At 32.5% G+C, this 15,395-nt stretch overlaps 2 protein-coding genes across 6 annotated transcripts in view; one reads left to right on the top strand and one right to left on the bottom strand.

Moving 5' to 3' along the window:
• Positions 1–152: 152 nt before the first annotated feature.
• The window catches only part of LOC108737052, a 245,140-nt gene continuing 229,897 nt past the window's right edge, over positions 153–15,395 (bottom strand). Inside the window, exons 6-11 of one of the 5 annotated variants that reach the window (XR_001937813.2) lie at positions 1,675–2,350; positions 1,355–1,539; positions 924–1,150; positions 607–783; positions 259–531; positions 153–190 (exon numbers count right to left, since the gene is read on the bottom strand). Coding sequence is in view for 1 of the 5 variants with exons in the window: in XM_018469712.1 (XP_018325214.1) it covers positions 165–190; positions 259–531; positions 924–948 (324 nt within the window). In the remaining 4 variants the exon portion in view is untranslated. The other 4 variants (XR_003232579.1, XR_003232580.1, XR_001937810.2 and 1 more) reach the window with 4 other exon arrangements.
• Positions 4,078–6,744, top strand: LOC108737047 (glutamate--cysteine ligase regulatory subunit). The gene is made up of 5 exons (XM_018469704.1): positions 4,078–4,320; positions 4,386–4,612; positions 4,672–4,873; positions 5,030–5,353; positions 6,381–6,744. The coding sequence occupies exons 2-5, from the start codon at positions 4,520–4,522 to the stop codon at positions 6,530–6,532; spliced, it is 771 nt and encodes a 256-aa protein (XP_018325206.1). The 5' UTR covers positions 4,078–4,320; positions 4,386–4,519; the 3' UTR covers positions 6,533–6,744.

Genomic DNA, 15,395 nt, shown 5'->3' with positions numbered 1-15,395 from the left:
TCAACAATTACTTCAAATAAAATGAACAAAAATAAGCATGCAAAATAAAAACTAATTCAACTACAAAACAAACATGCAAAATAAAAAATTAATTTTAATAAAATGGACTTAATGAATTCAACTAGATAGAGCATGCAAGATAAAGAACTATTTTAACTATGGGGTCATCTCTGTCTTCTCCAACGTCGATCTGAAACAGATACGGTGGTAACAGATTAATAAAGAGCAATTAAAGTTAATTATATCAAGTATTCTCACCTTTATTAACTGTAGGATGTAATGTTTCAAAGTTTGCAGGTGTGAAAAGCAAACCAACTTCAGGAGAAATACCATGGCAGAAAATTTGTTGTTTCAGTGGAATTCGAATAAATCTCCAGTTGCTCTCACTCGTCGATTGAAAATTGACTGCATAATGTTGCAAGATGAGGACAAAACAGCAAATATACTCCACGAAAGACAACGCCCATGTAGACATCGGCTGTTTCAGTATGACCAAACTGAACATTAATTCTCTCTCATCTGTTGGATAACCTGCAGAAAAGGACAAAAACACATATCAATCACCCTACTAATTAAGAAACACATTTAACGCAACTAAAAACGCACCAAAAAGCAAGTAAAACAGTTAAGTCATTAAATGACAAACGTTATTTTCATATTTTGTATCACAACCACAGATCCCGACATAGATAAATGTCAAATAACACGACGTCAATTTATTATGCGGATAATAGATGAAGGCTAAACAGAAATCCATAGATGAATGACAAATATCAATATATTCTGTGGAAAATAAAAATTGTTAAGAGATACAGATGCAGAATAACCTCAATTCGTACTGTTGACAATAGATAACTGTTAAGAGAATTTCCATGGTAAATTAATAAAGATCAATTAATATTAATGAAGTCATGCATTCTCACCTGAATTAGTTGTTGAAAGTAGCATTCTAAAGTCTACCAGTACGATAGGCAAACCAAATCTACAAACCACTGAAGATAATTTGCTGTTCCAGTAGCTTCCGAATTAATGTACAATTGCCTCCCATTCTCAATGCCAAAATTAAGTACTTCATGCTGTAAGGTGAAGACATCAAGAGCGTCAGTTGTTTTAGTACCACCAGAATTAATTCCTTCTGTTATTGGAAGATCTACAGAACCAGGCAAGAAAAAGGTAATTAATTACCACTTTTAAAACAAGTAAATTAGCAACATTCACACTGATGAAAAGATCAGTCCCACATTAATCCTACTGTTTTGTTCAAAAGTTGTTTATTGAAGCAAGTTATAAATGTCTTAAGAAATTGAAGTTTCTGGAACCTCATTTACTATTTTTAATTGATACTGTTAAATACCAGTTCATTGTCATAAATCCTTTCTTTAGCACACTGTCTCCTCTCCCAATGGAAAAAAGGCACTTTCATGCTTTCCTTAAGACCACAAGTACATCTATTTTCTATAGCAAATGAGGACTAATACAACCAGTGCTCCATAAGTTAATGGTATCTTGAGTTCTTCTAATGTTCTTGTAGAATAAATTCTATGAAAAAGTGGTAAGATATAATTAATTTAATTGTAACTAAATAACGTGCATGATACATCATTAAAGTAATGCCAAACCCTTTTCTCTCTTATGTGAAATACACTACATATATAATATAGCATGCATGCTCACCTTAATCAGTTAACTATAACAGCCTTCAAGATGGAACAGATAAAACGCCATAGGAAGGAGACAACTTATTTTTTCAGTAGCATCAAAATGAAAGACAACGCCCATGTAGAATTTGGCTGTTTCACTATGAACATTAATTATCTCTCATCAAAAGCGACGGTTGTTTAAGTAGCACCAAAGTTAATTCCTTCTCACTTGTTAGAAAATCTATAGAGACGGGCAAGAAAAAGTAATTAATTACCACTTTTAAAACAAGTAAATCAGTAACATTCACACTTATGAAAAGATCTGTTCCACATTAACTCTGCATCTGCCACATCTAAAATGTTGTTTAAATGTTGTCTATTGAAGCAAGTTACAAATGTCTAAAAAATTAAATTTCAGGGACCTCACTTACTGTTTTTAATTGATACTTTTACATACTAGTTCATTGTCATAAATCATATCCTCAGCAACAGCCACCGTCTCCATTCCCAATGGAAAAAAAGGCAGTTTCATGCTTTTCTTGGGACCATAGGTGCAGCTACTTTCTGGAGCAAATGAAGACTAATACAACCGATGCCTCATAATTTAAAAGTACTTCAAGATTGAAAGTTATCAACATAGGACGGAGACAACTTGTTTTTTTCAGTAGCATCAAAATTAATTTCAATCTCCTCACTAGTTTATCTTCAATCTGTAAAAAAANATCCTTTCTTTAGCACACTGTCTCCTCTCCCAATGGAAAAAAGGCACTTTCATGCTTTCCTTAAGACCACAAGTACATCTATTTTCTATAGCAAATGAGGACTAATACAACCAGTGCTCCATAAGTTAATGGTATCTTGAGTTCTTCTAATGTTCTTGTAGAATAAATTCTATGAAAAAGTGGTAAGATATAATTAATTTAATTGTAACTAAATAACGTGCATGATACATCATTAAAGTAATGCCAAACCCTTTTCTCTCTTATGTGAAATACACTACATATATAATATAGCATGTATGCTCACCTTAATCAGTTAAATATAACAGCCTTCAAGATGGAACAGATAAAACGCCATAGAAAGGAGACAACTTATTTTGTCAATTTAATTTATGCTGTGGACAACTGCGAAAAATAATAATATAGTATGAATCAATCAATCTAAATATTCAGGGTATTACACGTAGAAAAAAAAATTTAATTCTGCGAAAAAATTAGCTCAGTAAGTTAAATTTAAAAGACGCGAAAACACATCCTACCGCTATGAACAACTATCGACTTATAATGAACCGAGAGCGTTTCCAGCTTGCCTCGAAGTTGCGAAAGCTACTGCATGAAGCACTGATGACGCGTATAAAACGCCAATCAGAAGCATCAAATTCGATTTCGCGGCAAAAGTTTCGTAATTTAACCAATCGCGTAACTAGTTTCATCCCCGTTTTATAGAATTGAATTTATGTGTGTTTTTGCTTCGTTAAAGTTCCATCGCCTGACCACAACTCAAAAGATAACGAATACAAGAGCAAAAGAAACAGTGATAAAACTATTTGTTTTAGTTTAGATATGAATAACATCTACACATCACCTTCATTTTTTATGTATGAAGTTCGCAATTACTTACAACCCCTACTAAAAAAGGACAATCTAACGGTCCTATACATAAAGTAACTTGTTATATGCTCGTTATCCTAGGCATTACGTTTTTCAACTATGTATTATTACCTGAAGTAGCTGTAGAATCTAACGTTCCATGGTTTACATTTTTTGACTAACGAAATTAACTACAAAATCGAACAACTGCAAGATTAAAAGTTTGAAGTGAATAGTAAGAAGAAGAAGAATAGTTCGTACCTGTAAATATATATATATGTACATATTTGTTAATTTATGCTTTGGACACATAGATAATTGTAAAGAAAAAATCTATAGAGAATAGATAAAAAACTAAAGATTCACTTAATATTAACTATTTTCTTAAATAAAAACTAAAAATTTTGAAAGGCTGTTCTTCATATACGAAATGATTTTTGAATACTTCCACATAATTTTTATTCGAAGTTCTTTTTGAACTTATGTTCTCTGTGAACAAAATGTAGTGGCGCTATAAACGACAACTGGGTTTTTTCAGAAATCTGATCGCAATACAATTTTAACAAAAAAAGAATATTTCGACGTTTTAATATACAAAGAAGTAATATGTGCTCGACAACTAATGAATAATATTCTATAAACCAAGTCTTTTGTGCGGAAATTTGCTACAGTTTGATAATATTAATTTATTATATTATGTATTCTTATGAAATCCTTGATTAGCTGCACATGTGAAAAACAAATTAAATCCAGAAAATATTCAGGAAAATGTAGAATACCAGTCTACCAATGCAAACATTGCTCGACTGTGTATGCATACAATTGTCAATATATGGTCAATATGTGGTTGTCATAGATAAGGTCATAGATAACTATTGTTATGTCAAGTTTGTTGTAATTTATGTTATTAACATTAGTGTTTAACAGTAAAATAAATATTAGTCACTACATCATGACTTAACATTATTTTTTATATTTATATAACGAACCAGACGAAGAGCAAAACGTGTAATAATTGAAACCATACAAATACATGCGATTAGTGAACGCTGAAGGTTATCAATAATATTTGCATTACACAACATACCTAGGTAAATATCTAAATTGATTTTATTAATTTGTAACTAGTGTTCATCGTTTTTTTAACTACGTTTAGTGTTACTTTTTGTGCTAATAAAAAAGAGAAGAAAGTGAGGTTATTTCCATGCAAACTTGGCGTGTAGTAGTGGCTTTTACAGTTTAAAAATATTTCTGTTTAAACGTCCTCTCTTTATTGTACGTCATTTTAAAATGTTGGATGGATTTAAGTCTGCCATAGTTAGCACAGGAAACATTTTGTCTCTGAACAACATCACCAAAAATCCGAAGAATCCAACCGAAGATGTAAGTAGCTGACTCTAATAGTAGAATTTATTCCTTACAATGCTAAATTATCATTTTAGTTAGTTGAATCTTTGACAACAACTTTAAATGAATATAAAAATGGAGGACCTTTGAAGAGTTCTGATTCTATTATTATACGAAGAAAAAATGATGACACCCCTTTAAAGTTGTCTTCAGAAGACGTGTCCAAGTGCAAAATTGGATTAAAGTTGTTTTTGGACAGTGACGAACCATCTCGAATAAAAGAGGCAATTGAAAAAGGTTTTGAGCAATAACTACTTTGAAAGTTTACTAAATATATAGCTGTTTATGATTAATTTAATAATGAAAAGTCAAATGTCGTACAATTGTCAATGACCTGATGCAAAAATTCTGGTTCAATTTGTGCACTATTTTCTCTAATAACGCTTTTTGTAGCTTTTCAAACGTTAAATGTTGATTCTGCAAATAATTTGGTTGTAAGTTACTACAGTCACTGTCAGCAGCCTAAAGAAGAGGATACATTAGGCAAAATTAAAAGTATTTGGTCCATTCTAGAAGGTTATGTGAATTCCAAAAAGATACACCAAATAGGCATTGCTGATATTGAAGAAAACATGTTTAAAGAAGTCTACGAATGGGCGTCTGTTAAACCTAGTATTATACAAATCAATTTAGCAACGTGTTGTGTTGTACCTCCAACATTACAAGAATTTTGTACCATGCATGGAATCCAACTTCTCACACACAGTGACCCTTCATGTAAGATATAAAATATTGTAGAAAAAATTATTAAGAATTATAGAGAAAGAAATTTAGGTGAAGACCATAGGGCTGATATCTCCACAATATATTGCTTATATTTTTAGGAATAATTATTAACAATATATCAAAATCCTGAGTTTAGACTCCTGAATTAATTGGGTTACAAGCAAAAGAAATTTTTAGATAAACTACATTTTTTAATCATTGTATTTCACATTCCAACACTTTGTTGTTACCTATTTATTATGTTTTCCGTTAATCAACAGTTTCTATAAACGTTACAAATGTTTTTAAATCTATGGGAAACAAAGATCAAGTTTTGTGGATTGGTTCTTGTATTGCTTATTTATTGGACCATACAGTTTTTCTTTAAAAAAAAAAATATATAAGTATTGTTTATAAATAGCACGTGAAATTTTAAATTACAGTAGGACAAACCAGCCTTGAAGCCAATTAAATTTTGCTATGTTTATTAAATAGAAACGTTGTTTACATTTTTTCGCAATACAAGCACGCTTATTAAATTTCAAGTAGCAACAGATAAGGTCAAACGAAATGCATACAAAATTCTATCTCTGTCCGTTTTTTTAATGCATGATTACCGTAATAAAATAAAACAGTAAAAGCCAAAATCCAATTTAAGAATGTTTAGAAACATTAACGCGTTTTAACACTCAAGGCGTCACCCTCAGTTAAAAGCTAAATTAATCTAAATTCTAAAGCTTATTATGTAGTTAAGATCCCTGTAATAAATTATGTAAATATTAATGGAAACTAACAATTTTAAACTATTAAAGAGGCATACATAATATACAGCCCTTTCTTTTCTGTTTGGTTTTGAATATTCACACTTTGGTGCCCTACCCTACAATTAGATTCTTTAACGTCACCTCCGTCAATACCGCCGTTAGTATGAGAGATGTTGAAACCTTGTTAGATTTTTAAACGATTTTACGTGGAATTATGAGTTTTGGGTTTTCTTTGATTTAGTTTCATAAAATTTGCATGATACTACTATTTTCAGGTATCTTGCCAGAAAGTTCATTGGAGTTCCTGTTTGGATCATCAGTTAAATTAAATTGGGTCATTAGGTTTTTGGTGCACATTAAATGTCGTGGGGTACTGATAACAAAAGGCTACTTGGTGAGCATCACAAAACAACACCCAAGCTCGTAAAAATGGAGAAAATTTAACATTCCAAAGTGTCTAATTTCTATAAATCACGTCATTTAGATAAATGGTTTACAGTGTTTTCACCAATTACAGTATTTATTCATATTTTTCTTGTGAAGGGTATGTTATCGTTATTCCTACATTGATTGCACTTTCCGTTTGTTAACACACTGTATTATAGTTTCGTATTTGTTAATAAAAGAGTTTAATATCTATTTTTGTTAAAACTCATATTGTTGATGGTGTATACTTTAATGCTTATTCGAATCTCGAGAATATGTTTAGACCTAATCTGATCTGTTATTTTCAAGAGGATAGCAGACACTAAAATTAAATTAATAAACCACTATTTATACTAGACATACTAATAATACGGTAACTATATTTTGCCTGTGGTTGATATCCAATCAATGTATTTTATCCAACAAGGATAAAAAGGAGATTTTTAAAAGTGAGTGAAACGTGGACGTGAAAAGGGTTTAGGATGTGAGAAAGTATTGAAAATAGTAGACATACAGGGGATGCTATGGAAATCAATAGGGAAACGGAGACACAAGAAGATCTAGTTGGAGACATTAGAAGTAGAAAGACAGAGGAAGACATAAATTAAATTACGGCATTTTTAATGATCGAACTTTTTTAACGTTAAAACAACACTACGGACGAGAAGTGTTTAAAATAATAATAGAAAATAGTGATGAAACGATTATTAATTAGCGATTACTATTATTTCTGTTTTCTTTTTTTAATAAAACAAACTATTGCCGATAAAAGCCGATAAATATTTATTACCATAAAGTAATAATCAATACTAAGTGAATTATAAAAATAAAAGTAATCGCGAGATGACGAGAGTATTACATTCCTTGCATTACAATCGAGTGAACGATTGTGCGGGGAAGTCCCCAAAACGTCAACTCAACTCAGCCTCAGCGTCAATTCAATTGAGCCTTTTCTGTTCTTTTGGAAGGACGTACTACATTTTATCATTTCATACGTGTATTAATTTCATGTCCCCATTTTCCTTTAACGTTCCATAGTGATTTTAAAGCATTTATGCTGAACCGTTTCACATATTTGCTGATAACGTTACATAATTTTACCAACTTTAATGTTGATTTGCAGAACTTTTAGTCGTTTAAACACATGTGTCTTAGATTATGCAAGTGTATTAAATTAAAATAAATAAAGAAATAGATAAATATTTCTGTAAGAATTCTGGTTATGTTTAAGGTATATAATAATGTAAATAATTTATATCTCCAAATTCATAAAAGAAAACCTTTATAATATTATTGTACAATAAATTGAATAAAGTATTCAATTAAGTTTTATTGCATACTAAACACTTTAATTTGAATGTACAGTTATTTATCATCATGAAACTAGAAACGTTCGGATGAATTTGGATCACGTCAATTTAAAATTAGAATTGCGTTATTAATTAATATTTAATAGCTACAGTGTAAAGCCTTTATAACGTCTTACAATATAACATAAAATTCCCTCTAACGTAGAAATTAGTTCAATTTGGTTTGTTTACGGGTGCGTGCTGATATTCAATTTTGACAATTTTTTCTTTTTTTTTTTTCTTAATAAAAGATGCGTAAAGCACAAAAATGTTTATGAAAAAATAAAGTTTAAAAGTTAATTTGATGAAAAATGCCACTAAGTTTACCGTGAAAAGTACCCTACTGGATTCTTACTGAAAATGGCTCTCTTTCAAACTTTGAAACTCATACGTATCATAGGTATAATTGTATCTTGGAAGTCCTTACGAAAGAATGCAATTTTAAGGAACCATATCTCAAAAGGATGAGTTATGACGACTTATCGCCCATCGAGTCTTTTAATCTACACGTACAGAACTACCAGAATCCAAAGTTTCAAAGAGTAACAGGATCATTTTCTGTATGAATCGAGCGGGGCCCTTTACATATAAGTCCTTGAAGTTACGTATCAAATGTTCCTGCTTGAAAACAATTGTGTGTTGCTATTACCTTTGTAATTTTTATAAGCTAAAGAAAAATCACAAAATAATAATTTTCAATAAATATACCAATTTAGAATAAATCAATTTATCTATTTAAGGGAGATATTTTTTGGTCGAATTTTTGTAATGTATTAGAGCTGTTAAAGCACGTTTTTCAATGCTACTGCAAAATTTAGGCTCCGAATTCCAGTCACGATCAAAAATCTATTGGCTACGATTCGAAAAGAAGATCCAAAGCAGTCCCTCTTGGTTTAGGTGATTAATGGCTCACGGTCCGAGCTGGCCATGTCAGCTGGACCACTTTTTACTTTCTGGAATCCCATTAGCCTTGCATGGACCCCATGCCATTTATAAAAGGATCACTTTTTCTGTTAAAGTTTCCAAATAGTTCTCTATTTTTCATCAACATAGTCCAATACGAAAACAAACACGATAAGTTTCACGTAACAATAAGTAACTAATTATATTTATAGAAGGATGCGATACAAAAAAAACTCCGGAGCAAATCATAAAAATAAATTCAAAATTCGATTATTAATATTGATTTTTTTTACAAATATTAACTTCCCTTGCGTAAAAATCTTAACTAGAATTGTACACAGAAGGATGGAAAAAGGGCGGAAGCACTATTAGGGGAAGATCAATTTGGGTTTAGAAGAAATAGAGGACCGCGGGAGGTCATTCTACCTTTACAGGTAACAATAGAGAAAACGATAGAAAAAGGAAAGAGTGGATCGATTTGTAGATTTAGAAAAAGCTTTTGACAATATTAAATGGGACAAGATTTTAAATACACTTAAACATGTAGGGATGACTTAAAGAGATAGAAGAGTGATACTTGGTTTGTATAAAGAACAGGCAGTTATAGAGCTAGAGAAGCAACGTAGAGAAGTGAATATAGGAAGACAGTCAGATAAGGTCACTTTTGAATCCATACATCGAAAATGCGATTAACATCATTAAAGACAGTACAACTGTAGGGATATATATATACAGGGATAAAAGATAAGTATGATTAGATTTGCAAATGATATAAGCAGTATTGGCATCTAGCAAGGATGAGTTAGAAATAACTTTAAATAAAATGGAAGCGGTATTGATGAAACTGTATGGTATGAAAATAAGTAAAACTAAAAACTAAAATATTGATATGCAAGGGAAGAAAAAGTTCGCAAAGAGTGAATATAAAGATAGCAGATGAAAAATTAGTAAAAGTGACCGATTTTCGGTATCGAGGAAGTTAGATAATTCAGGATGACAGGAGCAGTATAAAACAGAGGACAGTACAGGGTAGTGCTAGGCAAAAATATCGATATATCGATGACTATTTGTTGTCGAGTTATGAAATTCCATAATTAAAAANAGTACTATATGAAAATAAATAAAAATAAAACAAAAATACTGGTATTCAAGTGAAGAAAAGGTAGGGAAAAGTGAATATAAAATAGACGCACAATTAGAATAAGTGGCTGATTTTAGGGATCTAGGAAGTCAGATAAGTCATGACGGAAAGACTAGTAGGAATATAAAGCAGAGGATAGCGTAGGGTCGAGTCTCCTTGAATGAAAAGAAGTCAAGAAAAGATTGGAAACGTTTGATACCGTGTATAGAGAAGGTTAGAAATAAAGAATTATTAGAAAGAATACGAGAACAGAGGACTCTATAGAAGTCAATAAGAAATAGGTGAGATAGGTTCGTAGGATACCCTTTCAGGCATGAAGGTCTAGTCAGAGACATATTAGAGACAGGAGCAGGAGTTAAGAAGAGTACATACCTAGATTAGATTACTGTTCACAAACCAGAATGAAATGACTCAAAAAAAAATTATATAAAAATATTTTTCATTAATATTGTCTTGGTATTGCGTTTGGTCACCACTATTAAAATCAGTGGATACTAAATCCACCAAAACAATTCTCTCTTTAATGTGTAATTCATAAAAACAACTGACGTTGAATGTAAACAATTCGATGGTAAAGAACGAACCCCGAAAGACTAAAGACCGAAAGCTACTCTCGTCCTATAAGTTGGAAAAGTTGGACAATTTAAATGAATCCATCGATACAGCAGTCTGCGGAAAAAGAGCTTAAAGTAAGCCAACTAACTATAAAATATCATAATATCAACAAAGCACAAAGCACTTGACAATAAAAAAGGAATTAAGCCGAAAGCTCACCAATTGACAACCGCATCATAATTTGTTATGAGAAAGACCAGATCACGGCGATTATATCAATTTTGATTCAAGTAATTGTATGAGATCCCATTTATTCTGCTTAATTTTTTTTTATTTATTACAATTATTATGTGCAATGGTGGATGATTATTATTATCTATCCAGTAATTTAATTTAAAGAGGTTTGGTATCATTTTGAGAGAAAAAAATATTTGTAGCAAAATATTTATTATTAAAATTCTTTTTTTCAAGATTTTTGTTCATCAATTAATTCAAAATTTCCGGGTTTTCCCCGAGCATTACTAGCAACCAACGAAGTGCCACGGCAAAAAATGAACTTAGCTTAATGGGCCGGGGCGCCGGGGGCTGTCCCAGGCCGGGTCCCGTGGTATTTTTCCCATTCTGCCACCGTATTGTTATGCCACTGCATGCCTTCATTGACATAGTTTCTTATATACGGGCAGGATATGGTACGATGGGGTTTATAACTTTTTTTAATTTACTTTCCATAAGTCATCTAACTAAATATGTACGTTTGTATTACCGTAACCTTTTCTTAGTTTGTTTTTAGTTTACTTTTTATTTTTTACTTTTTAGTCCTGCTTTTTTTATTTTATTTTATTTTAAAAACTACTGCTCATTTTTGGTAAAACAGACAAAAACAGAAGTCCTTTCTTTGATGTCGCTAGAAATACTAAAAAGCAGTTTGAACAGGCTAATTTTTTGTGGGACAACTGCCAGCAGAATATTTTATTAAAATTAAACATCGCTGTCGATATACATTATCGACATTGTTTATATGCCAACTCAAAGAATGCTGCTGCAGAGATATAAGAGGTCATAAATTTAAGAAGATTTGTAGGCAATTTTGTTTGCAATTAATTGCATTAAGCCCGATGAAGATTTATTTTATCAGTAGTCGTCGATCAGAAATAAAAATGCATATGTGCAACCTGCTTCGTATCTCCTTAAACGCTATATATACTGTCAACCAAAGCACCAACTACTCCATCGACAGAAGAAAGCAAAGAAGTGTGCATTCTAGATCATGTATTCGTCGAATTGTTTCTTTTAAACCCAACGTAACAAATAAACGAAATTTTAGGAAATAAATTAAAATTTAGGAGATATTTTCGTCGGGTTTAACACTTAAAGCAATTTCTAAATCTGTTAAACAACATTCATTAAAGACTTAAAACAATTTTATCTGTAAGATTATTGGTTGGACACTTACTTCTAATACCCTAAATCTTCACATTTCCTGAAAACTAGAACATCTAACATCCCTAAACACGTTTCTCTTTACTTCTGTTTATGATTCTGATTTGTCTCTAACTTAAGGTCAACTTTATAAAAAGTCGATACAGGACATTCGTTGATTGAGGAAAAAGGTGAGACTGAGATAATCTTCGCATTTCCCTAAAACTAGAACAATCCCATATCCTTAACTATTTGTGAACAGTAATGTAATCTAGGTCTACCTCTACTCCTCTTAGCTCATATTTCTGCTTCTAATATGTCTCTGACTAGCCCTTTATGCTTGAAAAGGTATCCTATCAATCTATCTTTCCTATTTCTTATTGACACTCATAACACCCTCTGTTCAGTAACATTTCTAGTATCTTCTCTTTTCCGCCGCGCCCACCGTCCACATTTCGCATCGGTCCACAGCCGTGGTCCAGGCATGGTACATCTTTAACAATCTTTTTGAAATTTTAAAATTAACCGTTCACTAGCACAGGCGATTCAACCCTGCACTATTCTTTGTATTATATTTCTATTGTCCCTTCCATCCTGAATTATCTGACTCCCAAAATATCGAAAATCAGCTATTTTTTTGTCTCCTAACTTTATATTCACTCTTTACCGAGCATTCGAGAGGACGCCGGTACGATTGCGGATCCGTCTGCCTTAGTCCAAATTATTCTGTGGTTTGCTTGGATCACTTAGATAAATGTTGGTGAAGTAATATTCCACAGGTAATCTTTCATTCTTTTTTGACTTCATTTCGTCTGTTTCATCTTTCTCGCCCAAACCACCGTCCAACCTTCCGGCAAAATCCGGAGGGCTGCCCGCCCACCAGCATTAGTGGCTGGTGGGAATGAAACACCCAAAGGTTTTTTTTTTTAATTCACTCTTTCCCTTCTTTTTCTTCCCTTGCATACCAGTATTTTTATTTAACTTTTATTTATTTTCTTACAATACTGTTTTATTAATACCGCTTCTATTAAAGCTATCTTTAACTCTCCTTTGCCAGACACTAATACTGCTGTATCAGCTGCAAATCTAAGCATATAATACTAATATTTTGCCCCTGTATATCTACCTCCAAAGTTGTCATGTCTTTAATGATGTTTACTGCGTCTTTGACAAAAAATTATAAACGAATCAGCACGTAATTTGCAAGAGGGGAAAGCCTGGAGATTGATATAACTCAGAGCAGCTGTTCCAAATGGTTCCCCGCAGAACCCTGGTGTTCCTTGGAAGGGTTCCGCGAGATACTGCGTTTTTTGTCCTAATAAAAGTATACAAAATTCTGGGAAAAGCAACCATTCTGTATTTAATAGTAACAATAGCGTATTTTTTATGACCAAACCAGTAATAAAAGGCCAAACCCTAACGGTTAATTTTATGATAGGGACGAGTACCGCTATTTTTGTGAAAGAAAGATACCTAGACGTCAGATAAGAGGATAGGATATTCGGACTTTTGGTCTTACGTTGATACAATAAATTGAATATAATTTTTCATTGGTTCTTAAATGTGCATTTTAAATACATACGTACAATAAAGTTTTTGAGTTCAGCATTGTAGACAATAAGGTGTCAGGGGTTTTATCAGTTTACTTTATTATCGAGATGGGGTTCTGCCAATAACGGGTGAGTCAGAAAGGGTTCCGCAGAAAAGAAAAATTGGGAACCGCTGGCCTAGAGGGCTTCACAAGTTGAATCCTGGCCCTGTCATTATTTTAAATGACGTCAGGCGTCGTTTTGCGTACTGTCGCGTTGCGTTACTTTGCGATAGTAGCGTCGAACGCGTCGTTTCGTCGTACTGGTATCATCGCTCACGATAAGGATCTCTCGCGATTCGTGACTGTTGATCTATCCCGCGCTCTTTGTGCCACTCTCTTTAGCCGTAGGCCGCGGGCCCGCGGACCGCCAAAGTCCACTAAATAAATAATCGGGGAAAAAAGCTGACGTACGCTCGACCCGTAACCTAAATCACTTCCTCGAACGAGAAGTAGAAAGAGGAAGGAATAAGAGACGATACGATGTCGCGCTAGACGATGCGATAGGTGCCTTCTAACAGTGGCGTCGAATGTACAATAAAATTGATTTATATAAATTTAGTTAATAATTTCGCAATTTTAAAAAAATAGTAAAGGAAAGGTCTTTTAAAATTCAATATCCAAAAGGATGCAAAGGATTCTGGTTTCGGATTTGTACCTCGTTCTTTATTCCACAGGACATTTTCTGATTTTCATGGTATTAGACGAGCCTTAAGGATGCCCTTTGTAATCGAAGATGAAGTGTGGGCAGACAACCAGAAATCGCTGTCTACGAAATCCGCAAAAGTTTATAAAACTTCAAGGGGCAAAGTGGACTCAAAAGAGAAAAAATGTTCAACATTTCTGCTAATTGAAAACTTGGCAAAAAGATTAAGAACGGATTGTTTTTGGTCAATAGGCCCTTAATTTATCGAAACTATCTGTCAGTGTAGACCGTGATTTAGATCTTACTTGATTTCATCGGCACGCTACAGGTAGTCTTGATAAATCACCGATCAAATTAAGGATGATCCATATAAACATGTTTACAATATTTTAGTTACTACTAGGAAATAGGGGGCTTTGTCAGGATCTGATGAGAAATGAGAAATTTAGATAACAGACAATTTTTTCAGGTAAAATAGGTCCACAGGAATAATGAAAATTTCAAAACTTAACCTAAGACTTTGTTGTTTAGCTTTTAATGTTTAATAACTAAAAAATTGCCAAATTTTCTGAAGAAAATACGTAGCTTTTATTCTTGTAGGCTTAGTTACCTAAAAAAAAATGTCAGATACCTTCAGTCCCCAGCAGAGTATTTTTTGGTTATTTTTTGATATTTCTAATATTTGCTGTTAGACAAGAGCCTTACTAACGTAACTACTTGTTCAACTGAATCGAATAGGTAAAGGACTCTAGAACACCAATAAATACACAATTAAACATGTATTTTACAGTGTTTTTCTAAAAACTATCTCCAAGTGATATGTCAGCACTATCAAAATATGGGAAGGTATTTTTTTGTAGTTTCATAGTTCAACTTATAAAAGAGCAAAGTGGAATGAGTAACTTTGCACGTAAAAAAATAAAGCTCTTTAATTCAAATGCCAAACAATGCTCCTAGCCACTTGATTTGAAAAAGATCTAAAGAGACACGTTTCGCCCCCATCTAATGTGATCATTATCAACGCAATTAGGATGCCTTTCTATTTCGTTTAAATACCATTTTTCGACAGTCTTCATTTTCTATTTCGAATATGATCATCACGAAAGTTATAATTTCGAAAACGAATTTGGTTTACACCGTGCCTGTACAAAATTTCAAAGATCAAAGAGAAATCAAGTATCCTTTAATGAAAACCTTAATAAAGATTTTGCTTCCGTTTTTGGTGAAGAAAGTACATCTAATAAAACTGAAGCTCTAACAAAT

This window comes from Agrilus planipennis, unplaced genomic scaffold, assembly GCF_000699045.2.
Source record: "Agrilus planipennis isolate EAB-ADULT unplaced genomic scaffold, Apla_2.0 scaffold112, whole genome shotgun sequence".
In the NCBI taxonomy this organism is placed as follows: domain Eukaryota; kingdom Metazoa; phylum Arthropoda; class Insecta; order Coleoptera; family Buprestidae; genus Agrilus; species Agrilus planipennis.
This window is presented reverse-complemented; position numbering and strand designations above follow the sequence as displayed.

Bases quoted from the DNA above. Each gene is read 5' to 3' on its own strand.
- LOC108737047 (XM_018469704.1), top strand. From the start codon at position 4,520: ATGTTGGATGGATTTAAGTCTGCCATAGTTAGCACAGGAAACATTTTG. The intron at 4,613-4,671 runs GTAAGTAGCTGA...TTATCATTTTAG, and splicing joins CGAAGAATCCAACCGAAGAT to TTAGTTGAATCTTTGACAAC. The intron at 4,874-5,029 runs GTTTTGAGCAAT...CGCTTTTTGTAG, and splicing joins AAAAGAGGCAATTGAAAAAG to CTTTTCAAACGTTAAATGTT.